The 16827-nt window shown below is 40.6% G+C and overlaps 1 protein-coding gene across 1 annotated transcript; it reads left to right on the forward strand.

Annotated features, from left to right (window-relative positions):
• Positions 1-227: 227 nt before the first annotated feature.
• On the forward strand, positions 228-16740 carry washc4 (WASH complex subunit 4). Its single transcript, XM_034085414.2, has 33 exons — positions 228-390; positions 1040-1179; positions 1286-1339; positions 1436-1501; positions 2551-2596; positions 2704-2771; positions 2855-2937; positions 3145-3187; positions 3278-3381; positions 3678-3798; positions 3985-4108; positions 4194-4321; positions 4630-4790; positions 4878-5004; positions 5256-5381; positions 5465-5572; positions 5698-5844; positions 5925-6004; positions 6455-6560; positions 6830-6946; positions 7536-7704; positions 8301-8455; positions 8536-8610; positions 11676-11780; positions 11869-12003; positions 12557-12665; positions 12775-12841; positions 13064-13150; positions 13590-13737; positions 14137-14233; positions 14345-14541; positions 15536-15632; positions 15704-16740. Exons 1-33 carry the CDS (start codon positions 330-332, stop codon positions 15766-15768), a joined length of 3516 nt encoding a protein of 1171 aa, XP_033941305.1. The 5' UTR covers positions 228-329; the 3' UTR covers positions 15769-16740.
• The last annotated feature ends 87 nt before the right edge of the window (positions 16741-16827 follow it).

Here is a 16827-nt window from a genome sequence, read left to right on the forward strand (position 1 = left end):
GACAGGCAGCAGGATACACACATATTTAACAGTTATTTGTTAGGAGCTGTCCAATATTGGCCTGCTGTGACCATGTAATTGTTATGTTGTTTTATCACATGGAGTGTTTATTTGACCCTTGAGATACAGTGTCTATCTATCTATCTATCTGTCTATCTGTCTTTCGGCTATCTGTCTGTCTGTCTGTCTGTCTGTCTGTCTAGTGACATGTCTGCTGGACTCCATTTCCCATGAGCACTAGCAATCATTCACAAAATCATGAGACCCATCATGGGACCGTGTAGCAACACTCTTTAACAGCATTGTTTTGGGTCACCGAGTTTTGCATTATGGCAGTAGAAACCATCGCCCCTGACTGGGAATTTGACCGTTTTGACGACGGTTCACAAAGTAAGTAAAGTCCTGTATACATAGCGACGTGCTAAACTTAACTAGCCTCCAGTGCTAGCTTACGCTGCTAGCTATACGCTTAGCGACTGGGCTCCGTCTATTTGCTGGCAGGGAACAACTCCTACTGTCAATTGCAAACAAATGCTCGTAAAATGGAAACCTTCTGAAATTATTTCACTATATTTGCTATACTTGAACGCGTAGTCTGCTGGTTGCAGTTGATATGTAGAAGTAAATGTGTACAATTAAGTAAAAGCAAAGTTATTTAACGTTATTCATGGATATCAGTCACATAGCTAACAGCTGATCAGTCTGACAGCCTAATGACACTTGGGTAATTTTGACAGTGGCTCATAGTAAACACTGGAAAAGTAGTGGACACTAACTTCCTCCTAGAAAACAAAATGGACAATGGTAGGGTTTTATTTATTTGTGTGTAAGGTGTCCTGCGGTTATTATGCAGTGCCCCCCACAGATAGGAAATTGTTTTGGATAGGATTGTGCATCTATTTCTCGAATGAGACTTTTACGTTCACATTTGAGCAAGCATTAATGGACATTTACCCTAATCTAGCTGTAACAACATTGGTGTTTAAATCACCGTGAATAGCCTGCTGCAGTGTACTTGATCAAACCCTCCACCCTACAGAAATACACACAGAGGTTCAACTCAAGAACTACAGCAAGTTTCTGGAGGACTACACCTCCCAGCTGAGGGGTATTGAGGAAGCTCTGGATGACTCCATAGGAGATGTGTGGGATTTCACTCTAGACCCCATCGCCCTAAAGGTAAAACATCAAACACTAGTACTTGTACATCAACCTGAAAACACTGACATTGTGCTTTCTCAATTCACACACATCTTCCTTCCCTATATGTTCTACTCTCTTTCAGCTTCTCCCGTACGAGCAATCATCTTTATTGGAGTTAATTAAAACAGACAACAAGGTAAATAGAAACACACATAATCTTTAGTTTTCTAGACACTTATTTACACAATTGTACTTGTTTAGATATGGCTAATATTGCTTCCATTGTGTGCAGGTTCTGAACAAAGTCATCACAGTATATGCTGCTCTCTGTAGTGAAGTAAAGAAGCTCAAGTATGAGGTAAGCCTGCTCAGAACACTTCACTCTGTGCTATTGTGGAATTAGTTTGGTTTGTGTCTGTCTGCTATTGGTTTAAGGTCCCATTATGTAAACAATGAACGCTTATGTCTTTTGATTTCAAAGCAGACCCAGGTGCTACATTCATATTGTGAAAGTAACAAGTTTTACACATCTCATATTAAGAAACAGTTTTTTAAATGAGAAGTTTTGATCTCACAACTATACAACACATGGGTAAAAAGTGGCAATGCAGATGGCGTGTGCACAGATACACAGACACTCAATTAGAGCAGACTGGAACGTTGTTGCAACTTAAAATCAGTTTCTTTCTAAAGGCAATATTGAGGCTGTTGAGTGAACCCCCTTCAGTGAGAAACAGACAGCATTTTAAAAAGTTACAAGAGAGCAAGAATAAACAGTTACAGGTTGTAAAACACCTTTTGGGCCGGGGGATTTACGCAAGAGGGTGACCTGATGGCACCAGGTCAATCTGTTTGTTCCCCCTTCTCCTCCTGCAGTGTCATAAAACACTTCAACCTAAACACCTCAGGATACCATTTGTTAAAAGTAACATTTCAAAGTTAATGATTACTTTATTAAAATAGTAATGCCACAATCTCCATATCAGAATACAGCTACATTCAGACACAAAGTGTGAGAAACCTAATTTAAATGTAATTAGTTTCTTGAACATTAACGCGTAATGTAAACATGTGATTGGAGAAACCCACAACGCATTTCTTTACTTGAAAATGAGTACTATACCTATTTTTAAAGTCTATCATAAATAAAGAATCATAGCATTGTTTGCATCCATGTTCACTATCTTGCGTATTACTGCATATCTTGGCGTGTGAAGGCTACTTGCTGATTAGTGGAATAGTGTGACAGGATTGTGTATCACATCACTGCTTGTGTATGTCATAAACAAAACAGTGACCCAGTCATAGAGGTCTAAATAAATATTTTCAAACTGTTGTTGAAATCTCTTGTCTGTGGTGTGAGATACAAATTCTGATTCTGTGGCCTTCATTTATTTCCCCCTGCAGGCAGAAACCAAGTTCTACAATGGCTTATTGTACTATGGAGAGGGAGGTAATGTCAGCAATTAATATCTACTTTTACACTAGATGTAATCTAAGTGTTTCTCAGTAATTGTTGATTAAATTATTATAAAACGTATACATTATTTTGTGTTATAGTGTCTGATACCAGCGTTGTTGAAGGAGAGTCCCAGATACAGATGGGCAGATTTATCTCATTCCTTCAGGTAGATAATGGATCATTTATGTCGTCACTTGTATTTGATTGAAATCCAAAAACACTGATAGTTGTTGCTTTGTCCATTGGTAGGAACTTTCCTGTTTTGTGACAAGATGTTATGAAGTGGTGGTCAACATTGTTCATCAGCTGGCTGCCCTCTACAACAGCAACAAGTAAGATCCTTCAACTGTAGCAAGTATTCACAGTCAACATGCTGTTCTTGTTGAAATGGCTCGAGTACCCACGTCGTCAAAAGAGCCTTTGTGCACTTCACATGCAGCAGAGAAACAAACAAACAGAATGCGTTGTTGTGCTTATTGCATCTTTGGCTCTGTTACAATGTCAAACTAATTATTCAAAGCATGTCTCTCATATTTCAGGGGTGCAACAAAAGTCATTGAGTCATCAGGTGTCCATTTTCAGGTGGGTTTAAGATTTTTGAAACAAATTCTCCATCTCTGTATCTCAATCTCTAAATATGTGTACCATGTCTGTTTGATGTTCCCTCTGCAGACGGTGTACGAACACCTCGGGGAGTTATTAGTGGTTCTGCTCACACTCGATGAGATCATGGAGAATCACGGCACACTAAAAGATCACTGGAAGATGTATAAAAGGTAAACACACACAGTTATGGCAACCAATAAGAAAGGCCCTGAAATTCCCAATATTCCATGTCAAAATTTGAATGTATCTGGATGACCATTAAGGACAGCTCTCAGTGGCTTTAGTTAAGTTGTTGTTTTCAATCTCACTTAAATATACGTGCATTTATTTGATCTAAGACACATTAACATTTATGATGCCTGGTCTTTAAACCAGAAATGAGTGTATGATAAACGTTTACATACTTGTGTTTAATGTATGATTTAGGATGAAGCCCTCTGTAATTACATCCTCCTGTTGGTTGTAGGTTGTTGAAATCTGTGCACCATAACCCTGGGAAATTTTCCATTCCTGAAGAGAAACTGAAACCATTCGAGAAGCTGCTGCTCAAGCTCGAGGGACAGATGCTGGATGGCATGATACTGCAGGTGACTCCACTGTTTCAGGCCTTGATTATGATGTAGAATTCATTGTCTTAGTTTGAGGACTTTGCTGAAAAGTTGGTGGTTCCAAGTTTGTGCTCATATGCAAATTCCATTGTGAGCATAGATCATTTTAAGTCTAATATTGTGTTGAGGGGCATTGAAAACATGGTTGTTGCTACTGTCTGACAGGCCTGTGTGGAGCAGAGATTCGACAATCCGGGGGAAGGAGTATCTGTTGCCAAAAACAGTGCCTTTGCAGAGGAGTTTGCCCTCAACATCCGCACCATATTCACCAATATTGAGTCCAAAATTGGTCAGTTTCTCTTCTCAGGATTAACTGGTTTGCGCTTTCCTGCAGCTTCCAGTGTTTTATGTCTGTGTGCCTTTGTTGTTTTCAGGGGAACCTTCAGAGATTGACCAGAGGGATAAGTATGCAGGTGTATGTGGCCTCTTTGTGCTTCACTTTCACATCTTCAGAAGTGTCGACAAAAAGTTCTACAAGGCGCTGCTGGATGTTTGTAAAAAGGTAGTTATGGGTTCTTGCCTTTGTTCTCTATCTGACTGCCTCATCTTCTTCTGTTTATTTATTTTAAAAATATCGTGTGTGTGTGTGTGTGTGTGTGTGTGTGTGTGTGTGTGTGTGTGTGTGTGTGTGTGTGTGTGTGTGTGTGTGTGTGTGTGTGTGTGTGTGTGTGTGTGTGTGTGTGTGTGTGTGTGTGTGTGTGTGTGTGTGTGTGTGTGTGTGTGTGTGTGTGTGTGTGTGTGTGTGTGTGTGTGTGTGTGTGTGTGTGTGTGTGTGTGTGTGTGTGTGTGTGTGTGTGTGTGTGTCTCTAGGTTCCAGCTGTCACTCTTACTGCTAACATCATCTGGTTTCCCGACACTTTCCTCATCGCTAAAGTCCCAGCTGCAGCTAAATTGATGGATAAGAAGAGTCTACAGGCCATCAGAGCGCAGAGAGACGCCTACCTGCAGCAAAGAGCTGTGACACTAACAAAGTTAGTTGCAACAACAAAAAAGTGTTTATTTTTTTTATTTTTTTCAATTTGTAGAATCTGATTGTTACTGTTGTCTCTTCTCTTCAGGGATGTTCAGTCCTACTACGTGTTTGTAACATCCTGGATGATGAAGATGGAGTCCATCATATCCAAGGAGCATAAAAGTGACAAGTTGGCAGAAGACCTGAACAGCAGGTGCAATGTGTTTGTACAGGTAAGAGCTGACAGTATTAACAAGGCTCAGCTGGACCACAGAGGGTAACATGGCATTCACATTTTACACTTTGAAATTCTGCTGCAAATGCTCAGAATATACATGTATTCTCCTCAAAGACCAACCAAATACCTGTCTCTAAGTTTCAGTGATATAAGTACTTGTCTGTAATATGATTTTATTATGTAAAAACAACACTTTTGTTGTACTACTTAACTAACAGTTCCCTCTGCGCTTCCTGTTCTTCACAGGGCATTCTGTATGCATACAGCATCGGCACCATCATCAAAACCACCATGAACATGTACATGTCGATGCAGCGGCCCATGACCAAGACTTCTGTCAAAGCTCTGTGTCGACTGGTGGAGTTGCTCAAGGTGAGTGTGTTCCTGTTTTCCCACCAGTGCCTTGTCAGTTTGATTGAAACTAATAAGCTCATGTGATGTGTGGCTCCTCTCAGGCTGTGGAGCACACGTTTCACAGGCGCTCCATGGTTGTAGCAGACTCTGTTTCTCACATCACTCAGCAGCTGCAGTCGCAGGCCCTCAACTCCATCGGCAACGCCAAGGTAATGACAAACACACTCAATTATTTACTTGTTATTGACAGGAGGAGTTTTTGCAGTTGTGACGTGAGTGGAATGTTTATATTTTTCTAACTAGAGGATTAACTTTGTGTATTTATTCCCTGAAGAAAAGGGTGATCTCAGATAAGAAGTACAGTGAGCAGCGGCTGGATGTGCTGTCCTCTCTGGTGATGGCAGAAAATGCTCTGAGTGGACCCAGCACGAAGGAGCGGCGCCTCGTGGTGTCTCTGGCACTGTGTGTCGGCACGCAGCTGGTACGTTGGGATAAGTTGGTGGTTAATTGGATACAAAACGTTCCTTTGCTTAATATCGAAAAACATCTGCTTTCTTTTAGAAAACGTTCAAAGATGAGGAGCTGCTTCCACTGCAGCTCGTGTTGAAGAAGCTGGATCTGATCAGCGAGCTGAGTGAGAGGTGGGCTTTTTCTTCTTTCAAAATGAGTTGAACAACATTTCAATCTGTTTTTGCTCCTTGTGCTAAGAGCTGGACAATTGTTTAACCCTCCAGGCAGAAAGACAACTTTCAAAGTTTAGATGCTGCTGCTTTGTGTGACAGCTTTACAACATCTCATTTCATAGTCAGCAATTTGGTGTTTTGTAATGTCTCGTAGGAAATAAGCTAAACCACCTCGTAGTTTTGAGAAAAGGCTCAAGGCAAGCTCTTTATAAAACCAAATCATGAAGATGCTGACACCTCAAAGTACCCATTAATCGCTTTGGCAGCTGACTGTCATCAATTATCTAGTGAAACAGTCTTGCAGTCATCTGATACTTGGTGGATGCTAATTTTGGACTTGTCAGCCAATTGATATTTTCTTTGACCTGCTTTAGGCATACTTAGGGACCGTTTTTGTTTCTTCCTCAGGGTGAAGCTGCAGTGTGACTGTAGTTTCCTTTACTGGCACCGAGCTGTGTTCCCTATCTACCTCGATGATGTGTACGACAACGCCGTGGACGCAGCACGAATACACGTAAGCAGACAGACAAGAGCGAGACTTCTAATCATGTCTGCAAGATCCCAAAATATCCTTTTTTAAATCAATTATTGGGAAACCTAACTTTCTCCTTGAGTTTTGAAAGTTGGATTTACTGGTTTAGCCGATACAAAGACCATTAATGATCTACAAAGGTATATCAACTGTTATCTCTATGTTTATGCTTTTAAATGTTAGTTTCTGTGTTTGATTGGTTGCTCTGTTTATCTGCCTTCCTGGATGCTGTCTTTGATTGGCCGGAGCAGTACATGTTCAGCGCTCTGAGGGACAGTGTGCCCTCCATGTTGCACGCCAAACACATGGAATCATGTGACCAGCTCCTGGAGAGCTACGACAAGGAGATCATGGACGTGTTCAACGAGGTGAAAGGACGAAATAGAGGAACCAGATGAAATGTGTATGGTAGAGACAGGAAGAGGAAATACACAGTATGGTGTAGAAGTGTACACACCACCAGCATTGCAGTAGAGTCATTAACCTTCATTTGTACATCTTGTTGTTGTCGTGGATCCGATGTAACACTCACAACATTAAAGAATAAGACAAAGAGGAATCGATAAAACAAAGACACAGAGATGGTTGAAGTTAATTATTATATTGCTGTACAGCTCTATGATGAGACACATTACCTTGCTCCAAAGCAGTGAATCGTGTAATGCCCCCACAGAGCAAGAGAATCGTACACGTTATATACACTTGAAACAGCATGCGTGGCAGAGATGTTCTATCCGTATACAGTCATATATGTTACATCTTCTGTCTCCTCAGAGTTTACATGATCCTAGATTTCATGACCTTATTAAGCAGTTACCACACATGCTAATGTGTACAACTGTTGGTGAAGACATAGATGGGCCTCTTTTAAGTAAACTAAATGAATAACTCACTAGCATGGTTTAAAACACATGATCATATACAGTAATATAGATTATTTCAACATTGTCATTGCAGCACCTGCTGGACAAGCTGTGTAAGGAGATAGAGAAGGACCTGCGTCTCTCTGTCCACACACACCTGAAGCTGGACGACAGGAACCCTTTCAAGGTCGGCATGAAGGACATGGCACACTTCTTCTCCATCAAACCTATCCGATTCTTCAACCGCTTCATCCTCATCAAAGGTGAAGAGAAACAGTTTCCATACATGTACCCTCATATCATATTTCAGTCCTGTTCTCTTTGGCATTTCATAAGAGCTTCTACTGCACTTATTTGAATGAGTTTTTTCATTTAATGTCAAATTCAGATTCATTCAATGTTTTATTATTATTATTATTGAATGTTGGCTGAGGTGGGCAGCTTGATAGTGCTGTTTCTGTTTCAGTGCAGCAACGTCAGTTTTACAAAGCACTTGTTTTTTAGTTGGATGAAATAGTATCTTTAGAAAACTGTTCTTTAAAATGTGTAATTCTTTTTTTTCTATGGTGCCATTTGTGCCATTTCAATTTGTTAAAGAAGGGTATGTTTGCATTTAGGCAGTATACTGACAGCAGCAGACATAACTTAGTTAACTGTTTCATAAGCAATATCATAATTGCAATATTCAACACTGTTATCCACATTTTGTAGCCATACTTAAAAATATATATATAATTCAGCACAAATACACTTGAATCTGTTCAAGAAAATGAAGTGTATGTCACGTCTGAAGTTTACACCTGCTGTAAGATAATGCTAATTGAGAAAGTGACTTAATCTTATTTGAACGTCTGTACAGCCTATGTGACCCACTACCTGGATAAAACCTTCTACAACCTAACCACTGTGGCTCTGCACGACTGGGCCACCTACAGTGAGATGAGAAACCTCGCCACGCAGCGCTATGGACTCACGATGACGGAGGCCTACCTGCCCAGCCAGACTCTGGAGCAGGTCGGTGGCTGCAGCCTGAACATCATGACACGTGGACTTTATATCCAAAGTATTAACCGATCCCCTGTGTTTTCTATTAGGGTTTGGACGTTCTGGAAATCATGAGGAACATTCACGTTTTTGTGTCACGCTACCTCTATAACCTCAACAACCAGGTATGGATTTATAGAATATAATACGGTTATATGCCGCATTACAGAAGCACGTTGCCCATAAACTACATGTCCCACAATGCATGTCACTTTGTGACATGCGCACTGAAGAGGCTGGCAATTATTTACCCTAGACTTCTGCTTTCAGACGTAGTTAATTCTGAAGTTATTACCCTATCCCAGGGGCAGGGGCGGACTGGGGGGAAAAAGTGGCCCGGGAATTAATTGACAGACAGGCCCACTTAATGCGCGGCATGTATCGACACCGACAGGCTGATCAGGAGCACTGCTTGCGTTTTTGAGGAGCTTTTTGATTACAGATTTGAAAACATCGCTCCTTGCTTTAAAAGTAGCACAATTCATTGTGTCAAACCTTGGAAAGTATCTAGATATCCCTGCCCTAATGACAAAGTAACTGGCAACTGAATATGTGTCGCCGCTTGAGGTCTATATCTGGACCGCTGCGTAAAAAGGAGGGTTTCTGCCCTGTTACTTCTGCGCTGTTTTTCAAGTCCCAACTGTATACAGTTAAATCGACCGGACTTCTTTCTGAAGATGTGAGCGTCCTTAACAACGGTCAATAAGTCCTTGACAGCGGTCTGTCTGTTCGGTATTAACAACGTGTCACGTGTTCTGAATTGACCAATCAGAATCGAGTATTCAACTAAGCCATGTAATAAAGTTCTTTATAAAACGGACAAGTCAAATCAAGCAATCTGATTGGTTCTTAGCCGTGATATACTGAGCGTATACCACGGGTAGAATTGTAAATTACTTTTCACAAATCAGTATCCCTCCGCCTCTGAGAAAAACGGTATACAGTTGGTTTGAAAAGCAAACTGCCTGGAACAAGAAAGCAGCGGAGAAGTAACGGGGCAGAAACCCTCCTTTTTACGCAGCGGTCCAGACAGACCGCTGCGTAAAAAGGAGCACCATGGACAGCCTGATTTGATTTGTTCCGCTAATCCCACACAGTGATTACTCAGATATTTAAATAGCCTAATTCAAGAATTGTTTTCAATAAATTGTTTTCAATAAATTGGTTAATAATATATTATTTACTATAATTATATCAATAACTGTAAGCGGGGTAGCAGGAGTGTTCGATTGATCGGCTATCGTTACCATGGGAACTACTTTCTAGGAACTACTTTCTGACGGAGATTAACTCAAGCAGAAAGTGTAGGTTTGGGAGCAAATTAGCCCACATTATGAAATTATTTTTACGATATTGTTGATTACAATGATAGTTTGTGTAATAGAATCGCAATCATACACTTGAGGCCGTTCTTGAACGTCATTATTGGCCTCTCGTGTATGATTGCTTAAATCAAAGAGGTCCGCAAAAACACTATCGACCAATCAGATTGCTTGATTTGAGTTGTCAGTTTTATAAATATATTTACATTTCTTCCGTTACGAAACAAACTTACAAAGCATAAAATGGAAACATTTAAGATTAACTTCGACCTCCGGGGGGGTCTTACTATGGAGGAGTGGATTGAGGAGTGCCTATCTCCAGAAGAAGAAAAAGCACCTAAACGACGACATGCAGAGCTACGTGAAGAGCAGGTAGACCAACTGGAAAAGTACCACCATTCGTCTTGAAACAAAGCAGAGCAATTATGACCGTTAGTGGCCACAGGTGCGAAAGCTCTCTCCAGAGCTACTGGAAGCCAGTGGAGCAATATTCTCACCACGCCAAGCAACAGCCTAGAACAACCTCAACCTCAACAAGTAACCACGTAAGCCATGCTACTGATGCTGGACAGGTTTTCAGTGGGTGCACAATAAACGGCAACATACAAATGAATGTAAATAAATAGCTAAATAATGGATCAACGCTCTCTGTCTAATATGTTCGCTAGTGTTGTTGCATAGCAACCACCTCGCACTATGTTTCGTGCAGAAGGCAACGGAGGGATTATTTTATTTTGAACATCATTATTTACTAATAAAAACTATTTAAATTAGAGTGTGTATTTTTCTTTCATATTGCCACACTTGGTAACCGTTTTATAAAAGCAATAGCTCACTTCAGGCCGTGATATATGCTCCGCTTCGCGTCGGGCCGAACCACGCCCCTTAGCTGTGATATAATGAGCATATACCACGGCCTGTCGTGAGCTATTGCTTAAATATATTGTTACATCATAGGCAAAAACTACAGTTGTTTTGCATTTATTATTTATTACATTATAGAAAACTGTTTACCTTTTTAATAAGAAACAAAGAATTCTTATAAGGAGAATAATAAAAAAATACACAGGCCTACTTTAAAATAAGTTAAACAAGGCACTTGGGGAGTCCTCTGCATATTTGAAGAAAATTAATATAATTAAAATGGGCCCACTTTGAAATAAATAAAACCTATAGCTGCACCCTCAAACGAGTTAACAGATTGAATTATGACTGAAGATCATCAGCTGTCTTCCGTTTTTCCTCCAATAAGCACCTTTGACAACTTTTCTCCACATATCAAATATACCGGTAAGCCAGCATCATTTTCTGTGAAAGCATATAACTCTGAACTCTGTCCACGCAGAATTAAACCCTCTGTGTTCCTCCGATACTTTTCTTTTCTTTGATTTATCCATAGTTCGATCATCGAGCCGGGGGTCAGGTTATTCACCTGCAAGAAAAGGCGCTGGTGCGGGACCATAGCAGGATGTGACGCATATTTTAGTTGACCTAATTACTAATTAGTTTTGTTTTTTATTTATGTGTCACAGTATCACCTCAAAATACAAGATACGAAACATTTTCAACCATGCAACAAAATATAAATAGTCCTACAAATATTTGTATTTTATTTCCTTATTTTTGTCTAAGCTCAAAGGAGCCAGAGCAGAGGGCTTAAAGAGCCGCATGCGGCTCGGTGGGCCGCGGGTTGCCGACCCCTGACCTATCTGATAATAATCCAAAGCAGAGGCAATAATGTAATATCATACATTTTTTTATATACGTATATTTATATAGTCTTAAAATTACAACCGGCCCTTTGAGTGCAACCATAATGCTAATGTGGCCCGCGATGAAATTGGTTTACAGTGTTTTCATCTCAACAGATCTTCATAGAGAAAGCCAGTAACAACAAGCACTTGAACACCATCAACATCCGTCACATCGCCAACTCCATCCGTACCCACGGCACAGGCATCATGAACACCACAGTGAGTTAAGAGGGAAGGAAGGAGTGTGTGTCTTAGTCCGTCTGTGTGTCCCTCAGATCATCACCTGTTGCCTCTCTTCTACCATCAGGTCAACTTCACCTACCAGTTCCTGCGGAAGAAGTTCTACATCTTCAGTCAGTTTATGTACGACGAGCACATCAAGTCCAGACTCATCAAGGACATCCGCTTCTTCAGAGAAACGAAGGACCAGTCTGATCAGAAGGTGAGGAAGGGGCTCAGCGCCTCTTCACCACATCAGTCACTCAAACAAAGCACAATGGACGGATGGTGAATTTTGCACGGTGGAACTCCCAGAAAATGTTGTGCTTTTGTTTGGTCGGATGGTTGTAAAGCCCCAGCCGGAAGTCCAGAGGTTCAGATGAAATGAAGCTGCCGAATGAGTTTGTTAAGTTTTCATATAAACAGACACGGACTTTCGGAAAAAGCCAGCCTCAGGAACAGGGACCTTTCTAGATTGTCTGTTCTTGGAAGCAATTGGCCCTCTAATATATATAGAAATGTTATTCATTGGGATAAACCCCTTGAGATGCACCATCTCGTTTTCAAGGGGGTCCCAACAATAGCAACAACTTACAGACATACATAAACAAAATGCAAAACATGACACACAAGACAAACCACATACAGTCTGTTAAGTGAAACAGGGCTCTAATCCTCTTCAAGTTTTAAAAAGTGATTTCTTTATCACATTGCCAGAAACAATAACGTTGCTCCCTTCCACCAGCTCTTGTTTCATCTATAGTTTTTCATTGCAGTATCCATTTGAGCGAGCGGAGAAGTTTAACCGTGGGATCAGGAAGCTGGGCATCACTCCGGACGGGCATAGTTACCTGGACCAGTTCAGACAGCTCATCAGCCAGATTGGTGAGACATACATTTTGATCTGTCCTTGGTAGATAATCTTGGATAATCAAATGCAGGTACAGATAAATGTAAACCAACACCAATTTACTTATACTCTGTTTTTCTTTAGGTAACGCTATGGGCTATGTGCGAATGATCCGCTCTGGAGGCCTCCACTGTTGCAGCAGTGCTATCAGGTAAAAAAAGAGCTGTCTCGAGTGCTGCTTCTACATATTTGTGCTCTCTGGCAAAGTTAATATGAAGGTCCATGGTTAACTATGTTTCGGAAAGTCTCTGAAATAAATGTAATTAACTCTATACATTAATGTTTACATAAATACTAGGTAAATCTGATTTAAACTCATGTACGGTGAAGGGTTTTCCGTCATATCTCACTAGCATGTTTGGTGTCTCCCCAGGTTTGTCCCTGACCTGGAGGACATAGTGAACTTTGAGGAGCTGGTGAAGGAGGAGGGGCTGTCAGAGGAGACCCAGAAAGCTGCAAGGTACGACATTTGAAAACCTGCGCTTAAATGCACATTATAATTTAAAATGTCATTCGTCTAGCATTACCCTATTTCTATTTTATGAAGATAATGAGAATCAAAAATGTTTGGGCTGTTTTAAGGTCCAGTGTCAGCTCCAATGGCCGTTCAATTGTGTAATTCATTTCTAGATATTTTCAGTGCATTTCCACTCCTCTGCCTGCAGAGGGCGCCACAGCTATAACAAAAATGTAAAAGTATGCCTCACACACAAGGGGTAGGCACAGGTAAATATTGTTTCTTCTTCTTCTTCTTCTTCTTCTTCTTCTTCTTCTTCTTCTTCTTCTTCTTCTTCTTCTTCTTCTTCTTCTTCTTCTTCTTCTTCTTCTTCTTCTTCTTCTTCTTCTTCTTCTTCTTCTTCTTCTTCTTCTTCTTCTTCTTCTTCTTCTTCTTCTTCTAGTGTCCTAGATTCAGTTTTGGGAGATCTGACCAGCAACTCTGCCGAGGGGACGGAGTACTTCAAGATGCTGGTGGCGGTGTTTGCACCTGAGTTTCGCAGCGCCAAGAATATGCACCTGAGGAACTTCTACATGATCGTGCCGCCTCTGGTCAGTGATAAGACTTTCTAATATGTTTGCAGCCTTTATTTAGCGTTCCTCCTCCTCTTGTCTTAATTCAAGTTTAGTTATTGATAACTGATATATATCAAAAATATATCCATTTTTAAAAACAAGCGGAACTTCCGTCAGAATTTATTATAATTTAAATCTATCCACATTTGGTAATTTGGACAATCTTGCAGTGGAAGCAATGTTACCGATTTCTGGCTAATCGCTAATGTTGCTTTTTGTGATGATGTGGTTGATTGTGAACATGACCCTTTCCTAATATGGCTTAATGCTAATGAAGCTCTTTGCTACAACATGCCATGCAACTTTTGTTGAATACTCTATTCAGTGTTTTAACTATGCTGCACTTTTAGTAATTGAAACAACTCCCTCCCATAGACGGTGAATTTTGTGGAGCACTCCATCAGCTGCAAAGAGAAACTCAACAAGAAGAACAAAACTGGAGCTGCTTTCACAGACGATGGCTTTGCTATGGGTGAGTGGGCTTAAGGGGTGAGTGTGTGCTATGCAACATGAATGTGCTGCGTTGTGGCTGCTCACTTCCTCTGTATTTCCTCTCTTTAATCACTTTATCTCTCGCTCTCAGGCGTGGCGTACATCCTGAAGCTGCTGGACCAGTACCTGGAGTTTGACTCTCTGCACTGGTTCCAGGCGGTCAGAGATAAGTACAAGAAAGAGATGAACGCTGTGGTGAAGGAGCAGAGCGTCCAGTCTGCCGGCCAGGACGAGAAGCTGCTGCAGACTATGAACCTCACTCAGAAGAGGCTGGACGTCTACCTTCAGGTACAGCCCCTGTGTCATGTCAACCAAGAGACACAACAACCCCATCTAACTCAGGTTTCAAACAGGAAGTATAATGTTGCCATGGACTCAGGTTTTTTGCCTACATTTTTTACAAATTGGATTAGATGTTGGCAGTTTGTAGTTTATCCATGGATGTACAGATTGCTGTCACAAGGTGGCTTTGATGCTGAAGAAAACTTAAAAACGTAATGATTCTCAGGCAGCTTCCGACAATTTCAGGAGGGTATTTTCTATGATTTGAAGCTGATTTATGGAACCTTATTCATAAAAGACAAAGGAGATAATTATATCCTCTGGAAGAGTCAGTCAAACTCAATTTAACAAGGTTGAATTGTGTCTGAATTCATATCTTACTAAGTTGTGTTAACTGCCAAAAGTATATTCATTTTTCAAAACAAGCGGAACTTCCATCAGGATTTATTATAATTTAAATCAATCCACATGTTGTCATTTGGACAATCTTGCAGTGGAAGCAATGTTACTGATTTGTGGCTAATCGATAATGTTGCTTTATGCTAATGTGGTTAATTGTGAACATGACTCTTTGCTAATTTGGCTAATTGCTAATATGACTCTTTCCTAATATGGCTTACTGGTAATGAAGCTCTTTGCTACATGTATATCCTCTGGAAGAGTCAGTTTGCATTTAAAAAGGTTAAATTGTGTCTGAATGTATATCTTACTAAGTTATGGCTCAGAGTAGGAATACTAACTTTGATGCAATTTACAGGTACGGCTTCTAAAGTACCTTAATTACGTTCAAGAGCTACATGTCACACACTGGTGCTGCTCCAGCTGCTGACCATTGTCCATAAAACAAATCAGCAGGGAATACGACAATCACTAACTTCCTGCTTGTTTAGAACACCTGTCCCTTTAACCTCACTCAGTACATTTGCTTACGTCTATACCTGACAACCTCCGGTGTTGAACCACGGTTCCCTCTCACCTCTTCGTCTTCCTGTCCCTTCAGGAGTTCGAGTTGCTCCACTTCTCGTTGAGCAGCGCCCGGATCTTCTTCAGAGCGGACAAGACCGCCGCCGAGGAGATTCAGGAGAGGAAAGATAAAGGTTAGGTGCTGTAGAGATGATTAATGGAGTCTTTTAATAATGCAATGACTCACTTGTCATTCTTTTAACAGAAGTAGCTTCCAAAGCAGGAGCTCTTTCAGATGGATCGACCCCCGCTGACCCTGCATCAAAGTGACCCCCCTTAACAGCAGACTCATAACCTGAGTACTGTGACATGGCTGGAAGAGGAAGTGGGAAGAGAAGATCTACAGTAGCGGACTGCACTGAAATGTGTGTGTAGTTCAGGGACAAACGGACAATTGAAAGACATTGGTAACGCCCCATGATAAAACAATCATCTTCATTCGAGAATGTGCTCCTGCAGGAAGTGTGATTTTATTTCCATTGTACAGAAACATCAATGTAAAATCCCAACAGCTTTGAAATGTCTTCTTGAATTTGTAGCATTTACGCAAACGATTGCAATTTGAAAAAACGGCGGTGCAAGGTGAAAGTAAAGGCTTTCTTTTGCCCACCTTTTGATACATCCAGTCAGGACTAACTGGATTATTTTTCTACAGTAGAAGCCTCATCTGTATGTGTGTCCTCTGCTGATCAGAGACGAAATCAATCAATGACTCATTTGCATCTGTTTTGATTTCAAAGCTTTGCTACAACTCTGTGTCCAATGTACTGAATGTGATTGAATGTCCATGGCTTTTAATGGCAGCTGTGTTCTTGATGCCTCTGTAGATTATAGCACAGTGACGAGGACTCTTCAGAATGTTTTCAATGTATAATCTTCTCACGTTTGGGTGCCATGTTTGTCTACTGCTAGTTTTTGTTTTGTCCATTTTATACATTGTCTGAACTATAGTGTGTATGTGCCTTTCTAAACTGTGGATACTTGTTTCGATAATTAGTTTTAATATAATAATCTTAATGCACAAGATTCTTGATCTGTGAGTGTAGCATAGTTACAAGTTGCATTACTTCTCTGCAGCACTGGAAGTTTATCATTTCATTTCCCAATTTTGTATCTATCATTTGGTGCATGGGAAAATGAGGCCACAATTTAGTTAAAAGGGCATTCCATGAATTGACTTGCTTGAAGAGAAAATGTCTTTTAGTCTTTGAAGACTAAATAAAACTTGCACTTTCAACCCAATTGAATGTCTCTCAATTAGTTTGTGATGAAAGTTAAGATGTGTAAAAGCAGATAACATGCTCAACTAATGTTTCCAAGTGTAAACGT

Source organism: Pseudochaenichthys georgianus, chromosome 6, assembly GCF_902827115.2.
Source record: "Pseudochaenichthys georgianus chromosome 6, fPseGeo1.2, whole genome shotgun sequence".
Classification (NCBI taxonomy): domain Eukaryota; kingdom Metazoa; phylum Chordata; class Actinopteri; order Perciformes; family Channichthyidae; genus Pseudochaenichthys; species Pseudochaenichthys georgianus.